At 38.7% G+C, this 23,172-nt stretch overlaps 3 protein-coding genes across 3 annotated transcripts; 2 read left to right on the plus strand and 1 right to left on the minus strand.

Annotated features, from left to right (window-relative positions):
- Positions 1 to 858: 858 nt before the first annotated feature.
- LOC116211397 (diacylglycerol kinase 2) lies at positions 859 to 5,075 on the minus strand. The gene is made up of 8 exons (XM_031545761.1): positions 4,834 to 5,075; positions 3,332 to 4,532; positions 2,715 to 3,090; positions 2,556 to 2,632; positions 2,012 to 2,131; positions 1,735 to 1,899; positions 1,453 to 1,590; positions 859 to 1,294 (listed from the first exon to the last, which is right to left on the minus strand). The coding sequence occupies exons 2-8, from the start codon at positions 4,415 to 4,417 to the stop codon at positions 1,145 to 1,147; spliced, it is 2,112 nt and encodes a 703-aa protein (XP_031401621.1). The 5' UTR covers positions 4,418 to 4,532; positions 4,834 to 5,075; the 3' UTR covers positions 859 to 1,144.
- A 3,420-nt stretch (positions 5,076 to 8,495) lies between these two features.
- On the plus strand, positions 8,496 to 12,811 carry LOC116211426 (magnesium transporter MRS2-F-like). Its single transcript, XM_031545802.1, has 7 exons — positions 8,496 to 9,125; positions 9,561 to 9,686; positions 10,274 to 10,402; positions 10,802 to 10,950; positions 11,564 to 11,699; positions 11,812 to 12,064; positions 12,429 to 12,811. Exons 1-7 carry the CDS (start codon positions 8,697 to 8,699, stop codon positions 12,494 to 12,496), a joined length of 1,290 nt encoding a protein of 429 aa, XP_031401662.1. The 5' UTR covers positions 8,496 to 8,696; the 3' UTR covers positions 12,497 to 12,811.
- Positions 12,812 to 14,441: 1,630 nt separating this feature from the next.
- LOC116212397 lies at positions 14,442 to 18,637 on the plus strand. The gene is made up of 10 exons (XM_031546989.1): positions 14,442 to 15,029; positions 15,346 to 15,466; positions 16,019 to 16,104; positions 16,211 to 16,598; positions 16,683 to 16,783; positions 16,896 to 16,962; positions 17,043 to 17,270; positions 17,376 to 17,843; positions 17,931 to 18,003; positions 18,278 to 18,637. Exons 1-10 carry the CDS (start codon positions 14,548 to 14,550, stop codon positions 18,520 to 18,522), a joined length of 2,259 nt encoding a protein of 752 aa, XP_031402849.1. The 5' UTR covers positions 14,442 to 14,547; the 3' UTR covers positions 18,523 to 18,637.
- The last annotated feature ends 4,535 nt before the right edge of the window (positions 18,638 to 23,172 follow it).

Raw genomic sequence — 23,172 nt, forward strand, 5'->3', positions numbered from 1 at the left:
CCTCTCCCTCTCCCTCTCCCTCTCGGGAGCGAGCAAGTTGAGAGAGAGAGAGAGAGCGCGAGGGGGGCCAATGACAATGCTACAATTCAATTCAATATCGCCTGCAAAGATCGATGGAACAACAATGGAAGCTTTGTTTTTCTCTGAAGAATAAAGGGCATGGGGAGTAGGCCTGCCCTTGCGGTTCCCTTACAACGAACTTGCAGCTGCGACTCAGAATTTGACATCTCGTATTGGCTCCGGTGGATTCGGAATGGTTAGTTAGCTCATCCATAAACGATAAAATGGATGTGTACAGCTATGGCATGGTGTTGCTGGAGGTAGTCAGAGGAAGGAGGCACTGGACTCTGCAGCTCTGCAGTAATGATAGCATCGATAAAGAAAGAACTTATTCAGAAGAGCCGAGTCCGTAGTGCGAGTACTTCCCTTTACTTGCGCTCGAGAGGCATAGGGAAGGATGGTACTTGGAGCTGGTAGACCCTACGATTAGAAGGGCAGATGACGAGTACGGATCAGGAATTTAAGAAGCTTGTGAGAGTGGCCTTGTGCTGTACGTCTGCAGAGACACCCGCATACTGACCAGCGAGGCCACTCTGAGCAGGCCACATGAGATCAGTATCTGCGGCTCCATGGTGGGCTACTATCTGTTCAGTACTGAACACAGTGAGTGAACTCTTCTTTCTATTCTAAGTTGACAGCGCTCAAATAAAACACAGTGACGAGCGCCATTTTCTGCTTTCCAACATGGGGAACCATACTTTGCCACTTAAGTTCGGCCCTACAGGGTCCCGTCATTACTCAATATGATGAAGTCGTGCAGCATGTTTTTTACTCTTGATGAATTCAAAATCGCAAAAAGGACAAGGAACAGAGTCTGTATGTGTTCATTCATTTACTAAATGTACAATAGAGTTACAAAATCTCTTTCGTCTGTGTCTCTCTCTCTTAACAGGGGAAAGGAAAAGCCTCTTCTAGACAAAAGTTAGCATCTGACTTAGTAATCGTAATAGCAAAAAAAATGGTTAGAAAAGAAGCAGCGGGTATGAGCAAACATCACATCGCTAAGGTATGAGTGAACTGATAGTGTGTGGCGATGTCAATACAGAAGCAGCTGGGCTATGAGAGGAAAACCCGATCATGATACTTATGCCAAGTTAACAGCCACTTGCTGAAGTAAGATTTTCTTCTGAGAGGCGTTGATGATTCCTTTACATTCGGCATCTGCCAATACCTCAGTCATTATTGCTGCTGCGTGTCCCCTTGGCTCCTCCAATGCCCTTCTCAGCATGAACATCTGAACAGGAGATCCCATACAACCCAACGATGAGAGAGAGGGGGGTGGGGGGTGGTTAGGAAAAAAAAAGAAGAAGCTTGTTCCAGCATGTGACACCTGAGTTCCGGTATTGTGAATTTGCAATCAAACAATGAAAGTTACAGACGCAGTCATCTTACCTGCCCATGATGCTTTATTTCTAGGCAACAGGGCTGTTGGATGAAGGGTTCCCCATCTATTTGGACAGGAAAAGGACTGGATGTATGTATTCTTATGACTTTCCCTTGGGCTAACCTCCTCGCCTGTGATAGTCCGACCTACAAGACAGTGGACAATCCCAGCATTTTATATCCTCATCCACAGAGTGAGAATGACTTGATTGATATATATTCAAGAAAATAGAAGGAACTAGGAAGAAAAACAAAGGACATTAGAAGCTCTCTGTAAATAGAAACTCGAACCTGAAGCTTGCCCAGGTGCCATGCGCCACAAACACAGACAACCTCAAGCATCTGATCATGCATGCATTGAAGGCTGAATTCGTCATCATGCTCATATTCGTTCTGCCAAAGATCTACTCCACCCATGTAGCTGCCAATGTTGAGGACGATCAAACCCTCAGAATCCTGGTGCAATCAGAACATTATTCATTTATCAGATGAATTACAAACAAAGACCATAAAATTACAGAGAAAAAAAAATGAAATAGCATGAGATCACAAACAAGACGTCGCATACCGTGGGAATTGGGATATCTTTACCATCAACTTCAAGCCAAACTTGCCATGGCAAATCAGCACAAGCTCTGTCCATTATATCCTTTGCACCTTCTTTCGCATAGCGTAACTTGTTAACGAACTGTTAAAAAGCATTTTAGCCATCAGAAGACTGAAAATAACAAAGAAAATGGGGGATGAAGCACTCAGCCTTATGCTAACAGAGCGCATCCTTTGTAAAGCTTGCCTAATTGTTGTAGTTAATAAAGCTAAAAGCAGAAATATTGTGTCCTAACAAGTTGCATCAGATTCCAAAATGACTGCCCACCCAAAATAAGAATCTTACTGACATCCAAAGGGCTCTCTCTCTCAATAAGCTCACCACTTAAGAAACTACTTAGTTTCCCTGGAGGATTACACATGGATAAAAGATCCAGTTTTTGCGGAATACAAGTCAAAGCAACAATAGAAAGTTCAGCCAAGTAGTTAACCTCACAAAAAAGAAATTTAGCCATAATTCTCATCAATGTACCGAGCAAAAACAGAGCCATGACAAGAAGATGTACCCGATTGTAGAACTTCTCTGGGTTTTCCTCTCTAAGCGTGTGAAATTCATAAGCAACCTTAGCATCACATCCAATACCTGAAGCAGTAATTAGCAGTCAGGAAAGAGAAACTCCAATGGACAAGAAAAACTACTAAAATCTGGAAACTCAGTAAGCTACCTAAATAATTCATCATGAATTTGGAATGAACTTTATGAGGGCCCCCATCCTGCTTTTCTTCTGTAATATTCACTTTCCAGCGGTCTAACATCGTGATTGCAGCATGATTAATGTCATGCAAGAGTGTAGTCAAGCCTCCTTGACTGTCTCCACTGGAGAAACCTCTCCCCCACTGCAAAACTCTTGACAGATCGTTTCCTGTGCCAAGAGGAAGTATAGCAACTGGGGGAGGTGACTCAAAGTTTTGTTTCTCAATTGCATCAAGGACCCATGCAACTGTTCCATCTCCTCCACAGACCAAGACTCTAAAGTTTGGCAAATTTCTGAACATCTCTAAACCAACCGCAGGCCCCTGGGAAGCACTAAGTGCAAAAACCTACAAAAAAGATGGCCGCAAAGATTAAGTAGACGCCCATAGACATTCATGTAAAACTAACCAAACAGAGCCAAATATAAGTAAAAGAGCAATCCCATATAGAATTAGCAAGCCACTGCAATTGCTGCTGTTATTGAATCTTTTCAATATATTTGATGTTAATATCTTCATCAGATAAGTTGTTCTCACGTCTCTTTAAGATTTTTCTTGGTGCTATTCAGATCAAGTAATCAGTTCATACCTGTACAGGATTCAAAAGCATGTTCAATCTCCTTCGAAGGGAGTGCCCAAGTTGTCCTCCGCTTTTGGCATTGATGAAAACTAGCAGCGGTCTTACATCCGGCCGCAAATCAACAATTTGGTACTTCTTGAGCTGCCCGAAGTTGAGAATGTCACCCTTTTTCTGAGTCAACCTTCCGAATGTTCCTTTTGTAACAAATACATTGCCATCCTTTCTAATAAAGTGGTCAAGACTCTTGTCAGCACTTGACTTCTTCAAGCTAACAAGGCCATTGAACATGAACCCGAAGGCTGCATTAGCTTCTGGGCCATTGTGCAGCTTACCGTTAAGAGATCTTGAGCTACCATTTTTACCACGGCTGCGCCTTTTCCTCGCTAGCACCCCACCTCCAGTGGTCTCCTCATCTACTTCTTTCACACAAAGTGGGGAAAGGACAAGTCTTCGAAGAGGACCCAGATCACAAACATCGCCAGATTCGATAGACATCTTCGCGTGACACTTGATGTGTATAAGGCGCTGACACCATAAGCAGTGCCATGTGGGAGAAGCGTCTATGAAAGGAACTCCACAAGGTTCATCACAATAAAAACAGAAGGAAGACGTTTCTGGATTTTCATCCACGTCAACCCATCGCTCCGACCAGTGGTGCTGCACATGGCTGAAACCAGCTTGAGCTACACATTTGCAGCCTTTTGCAGCAAACTGAGAACAATCAGAATGAGCCGCGACGCCACAAACGACACACCTGTGGACGGGAGCACAAGGCGCCACTTTCACACTGAGAGAATTAGGGGACACAAGAGAGGTCAGGCAGACACAGCACGTGGACGGCTGCTCATTGCAAGCAAAGTCCTCTATCCAGACATGATAAGAAAGAGGGACATTGAGCCTTTTCCAGACTTTTTTCTTTGCTTTGGCAGCAGCTTGAACCCAATACAGCGATGTCTTCCTCTGCCATTTGAGGAACGCGTATATGACAGCGAAAAATCCTAATAGTCCAGTGACCAGCCAACCGGAGAGAGACGGCGCGTAACCGCCTGAGCTGGTAAGCAACCTCACCAGCGAAATTGCCAACTCAATCATCATGAAACTGAATCACATGAGGAATTCAATGAATGTGCCCACCGTGGCTGCCCTGCCCTGCCCCGCCACGCCATGCCACGCCACCACGCCCTCCAACAAAATTACAGAGAAAAGGGACCTGCAGCATACATGTACATGGAGGAGATATTCATGTCATCAGGCAGGATGGATACAATCTGATTTTCCGTGCGACTTAAGAAATCAAAAGATCTCATCTCATCTCATCTCATCTCACTAGGCTTCAATTCTGATGCCAGCAAAGCATTCCATTCATGAAGACATGTTCGCAGCATAGCAATGGAGGATGGCATGGAGGAGATATGGCGTTTACGAAACATGTATGGATCCTCCGCAAGGGGGATGGGATGGGATCGATTCCTAATAGTCACACGAAAGGGCCGGAATGGAATATCTTTTACCTGGACGAAAGGAATAAATGGGCCAGCAGAAGAAGAACGAACGGGGAGATCTGGACACTGCGGAGGGAGAAACCCTAGAGGAGAGAGGAGAGGAAGAGGAAGAGGAGACGAGCGGTGGAATCGGAGGTCGTCGTCGGTCCCTCCCAGCCCTGCTTTGCTTTCGGAAAGCAACGCCAACCCGCTGACGCGAACGAAAAAGTTCAAACCCCGAACGAGCACTGCCTCTATATTTATACTAAAAAATTCTCTCTCTCTCTCTCTCTCTCTATATATATATATGTGTGTGTGTGTGTGTCTGTGTATGTACATGTTAAATTAAATTAAATCACTTATATTATTATTATATGTAAATCCTGAGTACGAAACCCTCGGGCCCCGCCTGCGCAGTGAACGCGGCTTAACTTTTTGGAATGACCGGAGGGAAGTAGGGAGGGAGGAGCCGTGCCATTGGCATTTGGCCGACGGGGGAGGGGCATGTGAACTTACGCTTTTGGCCTTCTGTTCTGTGAAGTTAAGGGAATCTTCGGTGGGTACTTTGGGGAATTTTAAAGAGTGAAGAAAAACGAGATTCCGTTCCGTTCCGTTCCAACCGGCTTTCTTTTTTTTTTTTTACTTTAATAAACATAAACATAGGCCTCTTCCATTTTTACTTTTCGTGACATTTTATTTGTATTGCTGTGCGGTATATTTTTGTACAATCTTTTATGTTGTGTTTGATTTCAAAATATAATTTTAAAATCAGATTTTGATTTTGAAAAAGAGTGGTATAAATGTGGCACACCATTTAAATTTGTATGAGTTATTTTGTTTTATTGTAAAAAAAAAGGTATAAATGAGACCCACTCTTTGACTTTGTATGAGTTATTTTGTTTTGTTGTTGGTAGAGTTAGATTAAAGTTGTGATTTTAAAATCACATTTTGCAAACCAAATAAGCCATTAATCATTAAATCTTATTCTTATAGATTGCCTTATACTGCGTTTGATTTCAAAATATGATTTTAAAATCATATTTTGATTTTGAAAAAGAGTGGTATAAATGAGACCCACCCTTTGACTTTGTATGAGTTATTTTGTTTTATTGTGAAAAAAAGTGGTATAAATGAGACTCACTATTTGACTTTGTATGAGTTATTTTGTTTTGTTGTTGGTAGAATTAGGTTAAAGTTGTGATTTTAAAATCACATTTGCAAACCAAACAAGCCAAATCTTTCATTATATGTTAATATCATCATCATCTAATTATAGAGTTGGGCCGAACAAAAAAACATCAAGATTAGTCTTCTAATTATTTTGCAAACTTTCAGGCCAAAAAATTTATTTTGAAAACTTATGAATTAAAACATAAGGAGAAATTAAATTTAGAATAAAAATTAATTAGAATTATTGTCCCAATAAGAAAAACGACCTGCCAAAATGAGTGAAATGTGGGGGTGAGAGAAAAATATGAGAGTGAGTGTTTAGTTGGTGATTCTGACGTGGTATGAATTGACAAATTTGTTATCAGATTCTTTCAAATCTATCCATCTTAAATTTTTTTAAAAATATTTACAATGAATATTATTGGAAAGTGAATATTCGACTAAACTTTTTTTCTCCTTTTGCAGTAGCATATAGGTATAGACATAGATGAAAGCTTCGCCTTTGTATTGTTTGGTTCTTTTTCCTCTGATGTCGGGCTATTGTGTTTCATCGCAATAATTTGATGGTTTGGCGATTGTGAGAACATAGTGAATGAAAAATGCATCTCATCCCTTCTGATACATCTCTTTAATTATTGCACTTCCGGTAGTCAGGAAGGGTATTTTTTAATTAAGATGACATATTTTTATTGTAGAATGAATAATGATCCTTATTAAAAAAGAAAAAGAAATCTTTGAATTCCATTACTTCAAATTTGAACAAAGCTGAATATGCAATTTTTCATTGTTTAACTAATTAATTAATTACGCTGGGAGAGTTTTACCTCTTAGTTGATTGACCTGGTTCGACTAGATTAGTTGGGTTCCAATTGAATTTCCGAATACTAGAGTTTATACTAAAAAATTAGAATCAATATTTTTAAGAACTATAATATTTTAAATAAGATCTTATTGATCCTTGAGATTCTTTAGATTTATATTGAGAAAAAAAGAGATATTTTTGATTTAATTAATTTAGTTATTATTTTGCTCAATAAATATTTGTTTCAAATTTTTTTGTAATCTATATAAATGGGTGAGATTTGGATTCTAGAGAATGGTCTACTTTTGTGATTTTGAACTCTTAACTACCACTACCAGGTCCTGATATCTCCTCTAGAGTTTATACTAGATTTTGCATTTAGCAGACGCCAGATTGTTACTAATAATTACTAATGCCAACATGAATATTTGGACAATATAATGAGTAATGCAACAGGAAGAAAATCAATATTTAGAGCATAAAAAACACATGCATGGTTCTCATAGCCATGGTTAAATTGAAGTTAAAAAACAACGGCAAATAAGCTGCAGACCCGTTGGTGATTTTAATGAAAGAACACATGAAGTGTGGTGGATAGTAAATCATCGAAACTTATCGCGATATCAGAATTTTCTCTCTCGCGTGCATCCATCATCAGCTATTCAGCTTATATATCATACTAGCTTTTTAGCCCGTGCGATGCACATGCTATTAGTTAGAGTTGTTATTTTTAGATGGTTTTAAGGGTTTGAGGGGTTTTAGTGTTTTAGGGGTTTTAGGATTTTGACTTCACAATTGAAATGTTCATTAAGTTATATGTCGTAAATTGAAACCGTTCGAATTTTATTGCATACAATAAAAAATTAAGGATAATTTAAAATAATTATAATATCAAATATGGATGAAGAAAATGATGTTGCTTAGAAAAAATATCGCATTTTCTTAAATATCAAATTTTAAAAATTATAATAGATGACTTTCCTGTATTTCGTAAAAAAGAAAATGTAAATCATCTATTGTCATAAATTCTTCTTACAAATTCTTACTTTTCAAAAATTTTAAATAGATTTATCTTTTGCTTTTCCAAAAATGTTCGATATTTAAATATGCTTATTGCATATAGGTATATTTTTCTTTTAATTAAAAAAAAGAAAATGCAAATCATATATTGTCATAAATTCTTCTTCCAAATTCTTACTTGTGAATTTTTAAAATAAATTTATTTTTTACTTTTTCAAAAATATTCAATATTTAAACATGCTTATAGTATATCAAAAGATTTTTCTTTTAATTACTAATTATGTCGAAATTTTTTTTATAGATCTTTTATTTTTTTATTTTTTCTCACAAATTTTGAGATTACTTTTTTTAACCAAGAATGTGCTCGTATTAAAAGTTAAAAAATTATTAATATATTTAATGATTTGTATGCATTTACTAATTTAATTCTAATTGTATATATGCAATTATAATTATTTATTTATTTAGACATCATCTTTAAAACCTTTTATTATATATAACATTACTTTTTTATATTTATTATGGGGATACAATATATATATATATATGTATTTATATAGATTCATATACCTTCATCCAAAAGAGGAAGGGAGTCAACCCTTTTGTGCCAGAGGGGATGAAGACAAACCTCCATCCCGAATCTTTTATTCCCCAAATTGGCGCGCATTCGCGTCGCCAACCCTCTCTCTCTCTCTCTCTCTCTCTCTCTCTCTCTCTCCATCCAACGAACAGAACAGGACAGATCAGATCCAAACCCCTCAAAAAAGGGGAAAAAAAAGAAATATATCAAATTCCAGTTTCCTCGAAGCTTCTGCGATTCCCGATCGCCGCCAGACTTGCCCCATCCTCATTACTTCCGACTCCAGGAGCCCTCAACAGATTCCGGAGCTGAACAGCGGCTATGGCCAAGCAGAAGGAGGTGCTAATGGCTGCTACAGCAGCCACCAGCCCCCCTCCCGACGAAGAGATCGGCAAGGCGACCGCCATGGTGTTCCATGCGCAGACGCGGAGGAAGGCCACCGGAGGACTCAAGGCGTGGCTGATCGTGTCCGAATCGGGCGAATCCCACGTCGAGGAGGTCGGCAGGCACTCCATCATGCGCAGGACCGGCCTGCCCGCTCGCGACCTTAGGGTTCTCGACCCCGTCCTCTCCTACCCTTCCTCCATTCTCGGGAGAGAGAGGGCAATCGTCGTCAACCTGGAGCACATAAAGGCCATCATCACCGCCACCGAGGTCCTCATGGTCAATTCTAACAGCCCTCTGGTTTTCCAGTTCGTACGGGATCTTCAGAACCGTATTTCTACCTCCAATTTGGCCCCTCCTCAACAGGTAATTAATGCGTGGCCTCCCTACTTCTCTGCTTCCTTCCTTCCCTCCCTCCCTCCCTCCCTCAGTTTCATCTTTCCTTGGTTTGGCGGGCAATTTGCTGAGCTTTTGCTATTTGCCTGGCAATGGCATAACCATTAAGTAAAAACAATCATACAGCAATTTTGAATTCGTAGGGGGAAGTCAAGTTAAGAGGGGCTGACACTAATAAAGGGAAAAGACTTGTTATTTATGAGATGGACTGCGTGAACTTAACAACATTGGGCTTGAGAGCATCATTCCCTTTGTGAAAGAACTCGCACAATTTCTTATTTGACTTGCCAATCTTATGATCTGCGTGTGCCCGTAAATGGGAAAGTCTTCCTACCATTTCAAGCAAGGATTTTTTCTCAAACTTATCACTGAGTTCAACGCTATGCTAAACTGCCAAAATTGCAGGTGAAAGACGAGAACAGCGGCTCGGGAATAGATGTGCCAGTCGTTGCAGGTCCTAAGACTTTGCCATTTGAGTTCAGAGCTCTTGAAGCTTGTCTTGAATCTGCATGCAGGTGCCTGGAGTCTGAGGTAAAGAAAATTCTTCATTCATTCATTTCCCGGGGGAAAAAAAAAACGGTTATGTGGTTCCTGGGGCAACAAGATTGAAATTTGCAGAATGTCTAAAGAAACTGAATCTGACAGTGACCAAAACTCTTAAGACCTATGCTGGGTTAGAAATCGGCTTAGCTTCATCATTGTCCTTATCAAAAGTTTGTCTACACTTCTCTTTAGTGCCAAAATTATCTTCTACAGTAGGAACAGTCCTCTGGAGCAACTAAAATTCAGATGGAATGAGTGGAACCTGTCAGTCAATTGTTTGGCCATAGGAACGCACCATTCTTTGTGCAACTTGGTTACTTGGAAATATCTATTTACAACAAGAAAAGAGGTGTAGCCTACATGGACCTGCCCACACGGTCATTGCCTTTCAACATTGCCACTCGAATTTATGTAGATTATTATATCACATTCAGATCTGATTTCATGTGCATATAATATAGCTGTTATATAATTTTTTTTGTCTCACAAATCTATTGATGTCAATAATACAGCTGTGATTTTATCTCTAGTCATGTTATCATGTTATATCAAAGTTTTGACTGTTGTCTCATCAGACTCAAACCCTTGAGGAAGAGGCGTATCCAGCATTAGATGAGCTCACTTCCAAAATTAGCACGCTCAACCTGGAGCGTGTTAGACAGATAAAGAGTCGACTGGTTGCTATCTCTGGCCGAGTGCAGAAGGTAATTGATCTTATCTTACCGGAAAGCTCTTGCGAACTCGAAATAGATCAGCAATGACCAGGCATTACTTCCTCTTAGAAATAATATGATGATACCATGAAGTCTTGTATGGTAAAAATTTTTGCTGGTCAAAAGAGTTGCTTATCAGCGGAGCCTATTTTTCTATCTTGGAACAGTTAGTAGGCAAAAACGAGCACTAGTTAAACTGACAATGCCATTACAGATTGAGAAGATGCTGGGTACAGCTAGTTCTCGACCATGAGCAGAATTATGTTCCTTGCACCATGATGGAAATTCCATAAAATATCTGACAAATTTAGCTTAATATTGTACATTGGTCTGGACCGCTGTATTATATAATATGAACTGGTCTTTAACTTGCAAGTATCTTCCTTTCAGGTGAGAGACGAGCTTGAACATTTGCTTGATGATGACAATGACATGGCTGAAATGTATTTGACTGAGAAGCTTTTGACTCGCTCGCTATATAGCACCTCATCCAGAAGAGAGGAAATTGGCAATCTTGAAGCTGAAGTGGATGACAAAAGGTATCTTAAAGTCTGAAAAACGCTTTGTGTTCCATTTGCTTCCAATTTCTTTCTTCTCTTTTTCTGAACACCGAAAGGAGCGTACCTTCAAGGAGTGGGACCTCATGAATCATGCATTGCGTACAAAATCTAAGCAAAATGCAAGAGGTCAAAAAGCAAAAATGAGGAAGAGTGTCCATCATGTTGAAAACTCTTATATGTATGTGTACGAAATTATGCTGCTTACATATGGTGGAACATGTTTGACGAAAAAGAAGAAATTGAATGAGAATATGTAGGAAGCGAGGGATTACTAGTCCATTGTTCCTTTTAATTAGTAATTAATTAGAATACAGGAGCGCCTAAAAAGTATGAGGAATGAATATGCCAAATAATAGTTCATCTCAAAAACACACTGATTGATTCCAAACTCGCGAGTAAGCAACTTAAGGGTGTCATCAACGGTGAATGCACAGGCAGGATGACAGTAGCAGTAGATAATATGCCGTATCTTGTAAGAATCAATTAAAGCTTACTACTCACTTGTACAAAAACTGACCTATTATTGTGACATTCGACTCAATGGTACCTTCATTCATCTAACTTTGTTTCTTCTAAATTTCAATAATATCAGGTCTGAAGAATCTGATCAGGAGGAAGAATCTGATGGTGAAGAAGCCGGTGACGTCAAGCCAAACATCGAGGAGTTGGAGATGCTTTTAGAAGCCTATTTCGCTCAAATCGATGGCATACTACAAAAGCTCTCTGATGTAAGGAGTGTATATATGTTTTTAACTTGCTGCCTCTATTTTTTCCCTCGAAGAAATGCATCTGCCTTTCGTTACTCACTAATTGCCTCTCATTCTTATTGGTGAAAATTAGATGAACGATTACGTGGATGACACGGAGGACTACATCAACATCATGTTGGATGATAAGCAGAACCAACTGCTGCAGATGGGAGTAATGCTCTCTACTGCAAACATGATAATCAATGCGGGCATCGTTGTTGTCGGGCTGTTTGGTATGAATATTACGATAAGTCTCTTCAGTGCCCCTCACATTAAGTTCTGGCAGACCACCTTTGGGACAATCGGGGGCTGTGTTGCTCTGTATGTATTATCAGTCGGATGGGGTAAGAAGAAAAACCTCTTGGCATTATAGAGTCAGAAAGAACATGCATAGTCTTCGACTTTTCAGTTAGACCTACGAAATGACATGAAAAGGAGGAGGGAATAAGTGAATTTTTATTTTCCACAGTTGGGGTGTGAGCTCAGCTCGGGTCACCATTTTTTGGATAATCGTACTTGTTCCACACATACGGTAGCTTTGTGTTTCCTAGTTATTATAATTGGAAGGTTATGCCATGTCTTGCCCTTTGCCCCGTTGGCACTGGACCCAACATCTCCCTGAATACCTTACAGCCATATCCTTTTGCTTGCCAAGTGCTGTGGAGCTGGAACGACCCACTATGTTGACTCTTCAGTTTGTGAATTCAGGGTGTGGTCAGCGTCCTTGGATCTCCGAAGATTCGGACAAAATCAAATGCGCCATTCTCCCTAGTTGAGCATTGAACTTTGGATGGTTGAGATTTGCTTCCTTTTTTTCCCATTGATAAATTGGGCTTCTGAAGGTTTAGGCCGCTCGAGTGATAGCTCAGGCTTGTGAGTTTGCTCAGCTTGCCGGACATTTTGGAGACTATTGGGCCAAAGAAAGAGCTTTACAGTTGGTCTCAAGGAAAATTCGAGCTTGGGTAACGTTTGAGTCTGTACTGAAATCAGCCTGTTTAAGCAGCATCATCATCGTACTACCATGTATAGAATGGTTTCTGGGTTTGGACTATGGAATTCTGCTGATAATTCAATCCTCCCTTTTGATCTTACCTTTATATGCTGCACATCGGACTGTAGTATGGATTGGATCACACATGAAAGCAAGTATACTGGCGCAATGTTCTACGTGAATCCACCATCGAACACAGGACAAAACAGAAACAAAAACGAAAACGTAACCAGTTCCAGTCAAAATTAGGGATGGCACTGGGGAGTGTTTGGAACGGCTATATCTGTCTTTACTCATATCTGTTAAGAAAAGTCAATCCTAAATCATTTCCATATCCTTTAAGATTTTAAAGAACAATTTTCAAAAATTTCCCACTAATTTATCAAAAATTCACCGGGAATTCATTTTTTGTCCGTTAATAAGTTTGCGAGAAAAATTTGTATGAACTTATCATAATATCTGATTTTATAAAAAATGATTTGATATGATGAAATGTATTCAAATATAAAATATAAATTCCAAGTAAATAATTATACGAAAGAAAATAATCCACAATATTTATAAGCTCATAACATGTTCGAGAAAAACGAACTACGACACTTAAAGGTTTATAATAATATGTCCAAAAATAATATACCATAATAACTCTAAACAAGTATTACAAATACTAAAAATTGGAATTATAATAAAGGGTAATAAAAGAAAATAATAAATGTTATTTTGTAAATATGAGTAATATGAAAGGTAATTTAATAAATTTAAGCTAATGAATTTGGAATGGGTTTTGAGCTAAAATCCTAAATCATTTCCAAACCTTACAGAGTTTTGAGCTCAAATCTCTAAACTCTTTCCATAACAGAAAAGCTAAAACTTATCAAGCACCAATTAGGATTTGGGACGGGAGATACCCGTTTATATAAACCCACTGCCATCCCTAGTCGAAATTTAGCTTGATAATAGTAATTATACTAAAACAATATATATATATATATATATACACGTATTAGTTTATGAAAAATTGTTGATCGTAATGCCTTTGTAATATTGTCATAATAAATCCATTGTGAAATTGTTATCAGAATTATTTTCTCATTGTACTACTTTATTTACTATTTTTCAAATAGTTAAATTTGATGAGCTTCAATTTTCTTGAGAAGGGGTGAGGTTTGCATGCACTAACTAAAAATATCAATGTTGGCTTGATTTATACATTTCGGTACTTATTTTTCTAAAATAAAATTTTGATTTTGAGTTTGAGTTTTATGAATTGAGAGAAAATTCACGTTGAGAGAGTTTTATTTCTTATTGGACAAACTCGGTTCAAGTTGAGAGAGTTTTATCTCTTATTGGATAAATTCGGTTCGAACTAAATTAATCGAGATTTTTTAAATTTTCAGATATTATAGTGCACGTCGAAGAAAAAACAAAATTATCATTGGCTGACAAGCCTATATGATGATTCAATCAATCAATCATCAATCAATGGAAAGAAATTCAGTCTTAGTCGATAGACAAATTTAGGATATTTCGTATGATTTTGACTAGGAAAAATCTAGTACAAAATCGAGTGAGACCCGACGAGAAAAAAAAAGAAAAAAGAAAATCCCAATTTTCCCAGCCATAATCTTTGGTGGTGAAATGACAGAAATATCCGTCTGCCCCGGACGCGAAGTGAACTGTCAGCCACCCGTTCGTTCCACTGCTCTGCCCCGAAACAACGAGGATCCCAGACAGACCCACCCACAGCTCCCCATTCATTTAAACGGTCCAAACTGAAACTTCACTCTTCTTTCTACTGCTACTGTGTTTCTTTTACTCTCCGAACGCACTGAACTGATGCCATCATCCAATTCCAATCCCATGAATATGATCAGCAGCAGCTTCAGATCAGCTTCAACCTTCAACCTTGAGCCTCTCTCCCACCACTACTACCAGTTCTCCCTCAACCCCCGTCCCATTCCCAGAAGAAGATCATCTTCAAGCTCACTCGCCCTCACCTACCCACATTACACCGTCGTCTCTACTACTCCCTCCATTTGCAGACCTGCAGGGTCCGCTGCTCCTAACAGCAGCAGCAATGCAAACGGCAGCAGCACAGTCAGGAGGCCAGCAGAAGGCGGGTTTGCTGGGGAGAGCCAGTTGCAGTTGCAGCAGCCCCCCGAATTAGGAAGGAAGGTGCACTGTGAAGTGGAAGTCATTTCGTGGAGGGAAAGGAAGATCAAAGCCGAAATCCTTGTGAACGCCGATGTAGAATCCGTCTGGAATGCTCTCACCGACTACGAGCACCTCGCCGACTTCATCCCCAATCTCGTCTGCAGGTTCGCCTGCCGTACTCGAGAGTCATTCGGTTGAGTATATATATATATATATATATATATGTTAGATTTAGATAGGGTGTGATTGATATAAGATGGACATATATTCATATTTCTGATGAGAAAGTAAGTTCCCCATTCCGTGTTGTGGGGTTTTCTGAGTAGCTTTATCCGATGAGAAGAATTATCAAGTCCCCGTCCTGATACCGTTTAGGCTCTAGCACTAGACGCTACATTTTCCTGAAGATAGATGATAGATCACTTATTGATTCAGCTTGATTGATTTGACGCCTTCTCTTCTGTTACGTTCTCTGCTCAGTGGGAGGATTCCCTGCCCTCATCCCGGGCGGATATGGCTCGAGCAGAGAGGCCAGCAGCAAGCTCTGTATTGGCACATCGAAGCTCGCGTCGTCCTTGATCTCCAGGAAATTCCCAAGTCAGTGAGTATCTTCATTCGTCACGCACGCACTGCTCATTCACACTCAATAGTATTAGCAACTGCAACTAGGAATTCTGTTTATTTAGTGAATTTGTGTAGAATTAGAAAGGACATTCGTGGAGCCACCGGAAAAAAAAAAAAAGAAAAAAAGAAAAAGAAAAAGGACATTCGTGGATGTTTTGGAGTAAATCTTTCTCGTAAAATGAGACTCTTCAGTTAAGCTTCTCTTGTTCGAGTGTCAGATTACCGAGCTTCTTGTCCCCCTATGCTATTGTTTCATTCTGCTTAATTAGGAAAGAAAACTGCTCTTGCTGATCAAAGGAATGGAAACTGCTCTGATGTTAAGATTCGGCCAGCTGTTTATAGATGAGATCTTCAGTAGTGTAACTAGTGTGACGTAGATCTTCCCATTTTCTTATTATGTAAATACGATCTCAAGGACATAGTTACTGAATTTCCCTCCTCTTTTGTGATTTCTTGGTGTGACTGTTGTAACTGTGCACCCATCCTATAGTTTTTGTGACTGGCCGGGCAAATTATATTCCTGTTTCAGGCTAATGAGCGTGATCTCCACTTTTCCATGGTTGACGGCGACTTCAAGAAGTTCGAAGGAAAATGGTCCTTAAAAATGGGGACAAGGTTCAATCTCTCGGTTTTGCTCTTTACACGTTGATGGAAAACATGATCGCCGCTTTCAAACTTCACCTTTCAGCTTTCTCAAGTCTCATTGTTTACGTGTTCTCAGGTCTTCAACAACGTGGTTATCTTATGAGGTGAGTGTGATTCCACGGTTTAACTTCCCAGCCATCTTTCTTGAGAGAATTATCAGATCGGATCTCCCTGTCAACCTTCAAGCCCTGGCATTTCGAGCCGAGAGGAACTTTGAAGGGACCCAGAAACTCAAAATGATGGTGAACTCCCAGAGTAAAAAATCGATCACTGGGGTCACCTCAATCGCCATAGACAATATTAAAGATGGTGTTTTGAGCTCTAGTAGTGCCAGTGCCACCAGCCCTTTGTCTCCGCCACTAGCTGAAGTGAACAATAACTGGGGCGTGTTTGGGAAGGTCTGCCGGCTCAATAAGCCTTGCATAGTGGATGAGGTTCATCTCCGTAGGCTGGATGGCTTGTTGGTAACTAATCCATCTTTAATTGATAGCAACTAAAGGGGAACTATACACCAGCTTATTCTGATGACTTATTTTCACGGGCTGAAGGAAAATGGAGGGGTTCATCGCTGCGTGATTGCTAGCATAACCGTGAAAGCCCCAGTTCGCGAAGTTTGGAGCGTTTTGACTGCCTATGAAAGTCTCCCCGAGTACGTAATGTTTCCCCGACTTTCAGAAAGCATTCATGTTGCAAACTTCTGCAGGCTATGTTCTTTTGATTGAGGGAACCTGTATCGCCTTCTCATGAGTTGGTTATTGCAGGATAGTTCCCAATTTGGCCATCAGCAAGATCCTATCGAGGGAAAACAACAGAGTCCGCATTCTTCAGGTATAGGGAGAGACAGAGGTTCGGCTAGGCTTTGTAAATGCTAGTTTTCTTTATGCCTCTCACTTTGTGCGGTTATTCAGGAAGGATGTAAAGGTCTGCTCTACATGGTACTTCATGCCCGCGTGGTTCTGGACTTGTGTGAGCAGCTTGAACAAGAGATCAGCTTTGAGCAGGTCGAGGGTGACTTCGACTCATTCCAAGGGAAATGGATTCTAGAGCAACTAGGAAGTCACCACACTCTGTTGAAGTACACTGTCGAGTCTAAAATGCACAAGGATTCTTTTCTATCCGAAGCTATAATGGAAGAGGTTCCAACTCTCTTTCTCTTGGCTTGGCTCTTTCAGTGGTTCAACACGTCGAACTTCCTCTGCGCCTGAGAAACTGCTAAATTGTTTACGTGTTCAACTCAGTAGGTTATATACGAGGATCTCCCTTCCAACCTATGTGCCATTCGGGATTACATCGAGAAAAGAGGTGCATCAGACTCGGACATGAGTGAAGAGGATCGATATGATCCGGGCGGAGAAATATCTCCATCTGCCATTGCTGGAGATACAACTTCGAGTACAGCCACCCAGCAGACTTCTGACTTGAATAGTCATAGTCACAGCTTGGTGAGTCAAAGGCCAAGGGTCCCTGGACTGCAGAGAGATATGGATGTCCTCAAGGCCGAGCTCTTGAAGTTCATATCAGAACACGGGCAGGAAGGATTCATGCCCATGAGGAAGCAACTCCGTCTACACGGAAGGGTCGACATTGAGAAGGCCATCACCAGAATGGGTGGGTTTCGGAGAATTGCATCAATGTTCAATCTCTCCCTTGCTTACAAGCATCGCAAACCCAAGGGTTACTGGGACAACCTCGAAAATCTCGAGGAAGAGGTATATCAATGCAAAAATAACTGCTTCTCATCCTTCATGTTTTATTGTATACATGCTGAACCTCTTTTCCTGCTTAATTATGAACAGATACATAGGTTCCAGAGAAGCTGGGGCATGGACCCCTCTTATATGCCGAGCAGAAAATCTTTCGAGCGTGCAGGTATGAGATGATCAGTACTCAACTCATTGCCCTAGATTAGTGAAAGTGATACTGCTAGTCTTTCCTTCATTGAAACAAGTCGAGGGAAGTTGATCAAACTCGATGGATCGAGTCTCATGACTTATCACTTCATCAGTACTTTCAGATGTCTTGCGGACCAACGCCTTATAATCCTGCTCAAGATATTTCCCGAAGAGAAACTTTATTATTATTATTATTTTATCAAAGCCGGCATCCTCATCTCATTTGAATATCGTAATGTTTTGTTGCACAGGAAGATACGACATTGCGCGGGCCCTGGAGAAATGGGGAGGGCTCCACGAGGTATCACGACTATTATCCCTTAAAGTAAGGCACCCGAACAGACAGTCCGGGATGGCACGGGACAGGAGGATAGAGTCTGTGGCGCCGAAAGACGCAGAGAATGAGGATAAGTCGCCCTCTAGGCCGTATATTTCCCAGGACACACAGAAGTGGCTCTCCCAACTCAAACACTTGGACATTAATTGGGTTGAATAAGCAAGCAAAAAAAAAAAAAATCGATTGTCGATACCTTCATAGACATGACAGTTTGATTCTTCTTAAATCCTTTTTCTTAATAAAATATATATAGCATTTATTTGTTCCTACTCAAGAACATGCAAAGTAATGTTGTAGCGATTTCTAGGGTGACCTTGGGGAGTTCTCTTTAGAACATCCATAGATTCATACAAGAGGAAAAGTGCCTATCTAAATTTAAATTCTAACGGGAATTTGTTAGAATACCATAATTCCCGAATCCCCAAGATCACACATGCTAAACACGTGGAGGAAATATTGAATCGGAAGGGTGCTTGAATTCATAGCGCATAGATTGTGAGCAAAGATGGGTATGTGGTTTTCCAAGTCATTCTGCAGAAGCTGTGTTAGTCTGGTGAGTAATGGGGCCTTAGAAGACTATCTTTTAACGTATAATTCAAGAACCATAATCCTTCAGTTGCATTCAAGTGCTTGAGGTTATGTAATTTATAATTTAACCCATCATAGAATCAAAAATTACATTGCAGTATTTGCACATTAATTCTCATATTTTACCGATACATTATTAAGACCCATTATCTCAAACTTTATTAGATCACTTAATCGGGCCTCCAATTAGGATAACCCATAATATATAACAATTACGCTGGGCCATGTCATTGAATAAAATTCAAGAATCTTTCACTTGGGCCGACATATAATTTCTCCAAAGAGTTATGTATTGTAATTAACCTTATGAGTGCTCTTTAATTATTATCCTTACAAACATCTCGAACAATCCGGTCCATTGAACATATCAATATTGGACCAAAGCAATTTTCGCCACATATATATTGTGACTAGACCCATCAATGATCACATGTATCAATACATCTCACGACATAGATCAAATATAGGTGTGCAACATGGAAATTATATGCAATGTGATTTGAACATGCCTATTTCCAACCAATCCACTGTAATCCTTATTGAGAACAAACAAAATTAATCCAGAGTGTAATAAATTGTAAATTGTAATATGTATAAACTTTATTTTGTAGGAAATATTCATAATGTAATACTATAATCAAAATACAACCTCCCACTAGACCATAGCATCCTCACGAGACATAACACCCAAATGAGCAACATGCTTATGAAAGACCGAGGGTGTTAAAGCTTTGATGAGTGGATCCGCAAGCATGGAAGTTGTACCGATATGCTCTAAAGACAATCGACCACTCTATATTATTTCTTTAACAACTAGGAACTTAATGTGGATGTGCTTGGACCTCAAAGAACTCCTATTGTTGTTGGAAAATAAGACTGTGGACCTACTGTCACTAAATAACTTTAGTGGTCTTTCATTGTTATCCACTATTCTCAGTCCAATGACAAAATTTCGCAGTCATATTCCTTGATTGAATGCCTCATAGTAGGCTATGAATACTACCTCTATAGTGAAGATGGCTATAAGCATCTGCTTAGCACTCTTCTAGGATATGGCTCCTCTAGCCAACAAAAAAATATAGACAGCGAACTGGGGTCAGAGAGACCCAGCCGTGACCTCAACTCCATCTTAACTTGATCCCGACCCGGTGAGGTCGAAGCATTGACACCAGTGATTCCCGAGTACAGCCGCGACCCTTGCTTGACAGCGATCACGCAGCCATGTTTGAGGCAGCTATCACAAGTCACAGAAATAAGGTTGCGGGCTACGCACAGGTCTGGTTTGGGTCCGCTTGCCTCCAATTGCGTCGGCCTACCGACTCGGGTGGAGGTTGGCCGCCTCCTCTGGCAGCCCTAGGGCTGGCTATGGCCTCCCTGCGCCCAAGAAAACCCTAATTCAACCCTTATTGCCCTTAATCACCCTTATTCCGAATTGATTAAGCCTTAATCACATAAATTAATCACAAAACAACAGTAATTAAATCCTAATTTCATCAATCAACTTTAATCCAAAACCGCAAATCCTAATTCTAAAAAATTCAAACATGCGTGGCTCTGATACCAATTGTTAGAATACCATAATTCCCGAATCCCTAAAATCATACATACCATTGAAAAAATATCGAATGGAAAGCGTACATGAATTCATAGTGCATAGACCGTGAGCAAAGACGAGCATGTGGTCTTCCAAGTCAATACATAGAGGCTGTGTTAGTCTGTGGGTAATGGGACCTTAGGAGACGACCTTTTAACGTACGACTCGGGGACCATAACCCCTCAATTGCATCTAAATGGCCGAGGTGATATAATTTCTAATTCAGTTCATCATAGAACCATAGATTACATTGCGGTATTTGCACATTAATTCCCATATTTTATTGAGTTATTATTAAGGTCCACTATCTCAAACTTTATTAGATAACTTAATCGAACCTACAATTAGGATAATCCATAATACATAACAATTAATACATATGTCGGGACACATCGTTGAATAAAATTCAACAGAATTTCCTTCGTTTAATATTCACAGTTAAGTCGGATCGTTTTTTCTTTTTTGGCTTGTGTCGGGTGAACCTAGATAGAGGCCATTTGATATCTTACCCGATCATACCACCCAGTCAGTCTTCCAAGTAGTTCAGTAATACGTAGAAATCCTATCTTTACTCCTTACCTTGGTAAAATTCATTTGGATAATTGCAGCAAACGAGGAGATGACCACATGAAGTTCGGGTTAGTCAGTCAAATACCACAATGAAAACAAGTTCTTTTTTTTTTTTCCCCCAGTTTACAGTAGAGGCCATGGATCTTTACTCTTCTTTTGATACATCTAAACAATATAAACTTGCAGTTTTATTTATTTATTTATTGTGAGGAATAGTACTTTCATACTCTCCTAATATATTTCAATGTTATGTTATTTTTAACTGGTATCTTATCCAGCATTATGAGACAGAGTACGAAAGTTTTTTGATACTCTCACAATTTCTTTCAAATTTAATATTTTGGATGGAATTTTTAAGTTATTCTAACTTTCATCTTCTTTTACCTTTTTTTTTAAGCATAGCAAGGGAGAGTACAAAGTTTTTCATACTCATGCAATTTCTATTAATTTTTTATCATCTTTTTAGCTTTGTTTTACTAGACAAAATTAAAATTAAAAGAACTATATTATTTATTTCATGAAAAAATAAAAGGATACAATTGGTCTTGATACCATTTTTGTAGAAACTATTCATTGAGTATTATTTATTTATCTTAAATGAGTAACAACCAATCAAAATATTTATAGGTAGAGTATATTGACATGTTGTGGGGTCAGTTTTTCATTTTTAAACATTCTGATCGGGTGTTACACAGTCAAGTGATCGAGTATTACGTTCCAAATATATGCATTTTTCATTTTTGTGCTCGAGCTCATCATTATCCTTTCTCATCAAAATACAAAATTAATAATAATAAAAAAGAACACATTGATTTCTTCGCCTTCCTTTTTTCTTCCAGTTTTATTTTTTGTAAAAGAATTTTTGTCTAGTCTTCTTTAACTTATTGAGATCGCGGCTTCTTCTAATATTATCCATTATTACCAAAAAAATATTTTCCATTATTAATATGGCCGTTATTATTGCGAGTTAAATTTACCAAATCTATATTCTATATTATATAAGTAAAATTAACATCCGCAAACATTTGATGAGGTTATAGTTAATAGGATTAGAATTGTCAATTTGCTTCATCTGCTAATAATTTTGTAAAAATTTCTTATATTATTTCAAAAATTGAAAAAAAATTACAAAAAGTTGTTTATTTGTTTCCATTATTGTTATAATTGCAAAATCATATTTTGATTATCGAATTCGTATATATGTACTCTTTATATATAGTAGAATACACTATTTAATATATATAAGAGCAGACTCTTGCAAACTAATCTAACCTATAAAATTGTTAATCAAGAAGTGATAATAAATGCAAAAATCGCTTTCTGAATAGAATCCAATCCAATACATAAATTAATATATATACATATATATTTCATCTAATATTTTTAATACAAATAAGAATGCATAATATTATAAATATGACAAATTTAAATTTTCAAACTAATATAATCTAAAAAAAATTAATAATTAAGATATGATAAATGGATAAATCACTTTTTAGATAGAATTCAATCTAATATGTAGATTAATATATATAATATTCAACTAATTTTTTTTATATATAAATGACAATGCATAATTTCATAAGTATAACAAATTTAGACTAATATTATTCAAATTATCAACATAATAAGTTATTAATTAAATGATTTAAAAGCAATTTTGGTTTGCAAAAATATGAACAAATTAATCATTTATTTTTATCAATAAGAAATAATGTTGTTAAAATGTGATCAATAATTCACATAAAAATGATAAAATGTATATAATAATGAACTTGTGTAACGCACGGGATAGAATACTGGTATTATGATTTAATTAAACTGATATACAATTATACAAGCACAGCAAAGTGCAGGAGTAATAAGGCAATAATACGTGCATGCACGGGCAAACTACCTAGTCTAGTATGCGTGTGTATATGATGAAGAGATGTTTGGGTCTTGAGGTTATTGGGCCGAGATGGGTGGTGTTGGGCTTTATTGGACCCTTGTTTGATTAATGGGCTGTACATAAGAAAGGCCCATCACTGGGGTTCATCGTCTTCGTCTTCGTCTTC

The sequence above is a fragment of the Punica granatum genome, chromosome 6 (genome assembly GCF_007655135.1).
Source record: "Punica granatum isolate Tunisia-2019 chromosome 6, ASM765513v2, whole genome shotgun sequence".
Taxonomy (NCBI): domain Eukaryota; kingdom Viridiplantae; phylum Streptophyta; class Magnoliopsida; order Myrtales; family Lythraceae; genus Punica; species Punica granatum.

Excerpts from the sequence above, each read along its gene's own strand:
- LOC116211397 (XM_031545761.1), bottom strand. The coding sequence starts at position 4,417 with ATGATGATTGAGTTGGCAATTTCGCTGGTGAGGTTGCTTACCAGCTCA. Across the intron at positions 3,091-3,331 it reads TGCTTTTGAATCCTGTACAG|GTTTTTGCACTTAGTGCTTC; the intron begins GTATGAACTGAT and ends TCTTTTTTGTAG. Across the intron at positions 2,132-2,555 it reads CAGAGAAGTTCTACAATCGG|TTCGTTAACAAGTTACGCTA; the intron begins GTACATCTTCTT and ends GCTTTTTAACAG.
- LOC116211426 (XM_031545802.1), top strand. The coding sequence starts at position 8,697 with ATGGCCAAGCAGAAGGAGGTGCTAATGGCTGCTACAGCAGCCACCAGC. Across the intron at positions 10,403-10,801 it reads TCTCTGGCCGAGTGCAGAAG|GTGAGAGACGAGCTTGAACA; the intron begins GTAATTGATCTT and ends TCTTCCTTTCAG. Across the intron at positions 11,700-11,811 it reads TACTACAAAAGCTCTCTGAT|ATGAACGATTACGTGGATGA; the intron begins GTAAGGAGTGTA and ends GGTGAAAATTAG.
- LOC116212397 (XM_031546989.1), top strand. The coding sequence starts at position 14,548 with ATGCCATCATCCAATTCCAATCCCATGAATATGATCAGCAGCAGCTTC. Across the intron at positions 16,963-17,042 it reads ACAGAGTCCGCATTCTTCAG|GAAGGATGTAAAGGTCTGCT; the intron begins GTATAGGGAGAG and ends GCGGTTATTCAG. Across the intron at positions 18,004-18,277 it reads AAAATCTTTCGAGCGTGCAG|GAAGATACGACATTGCGCGG; the intron begins GTATGAGATGAT and ends TTTGTTGCACAG.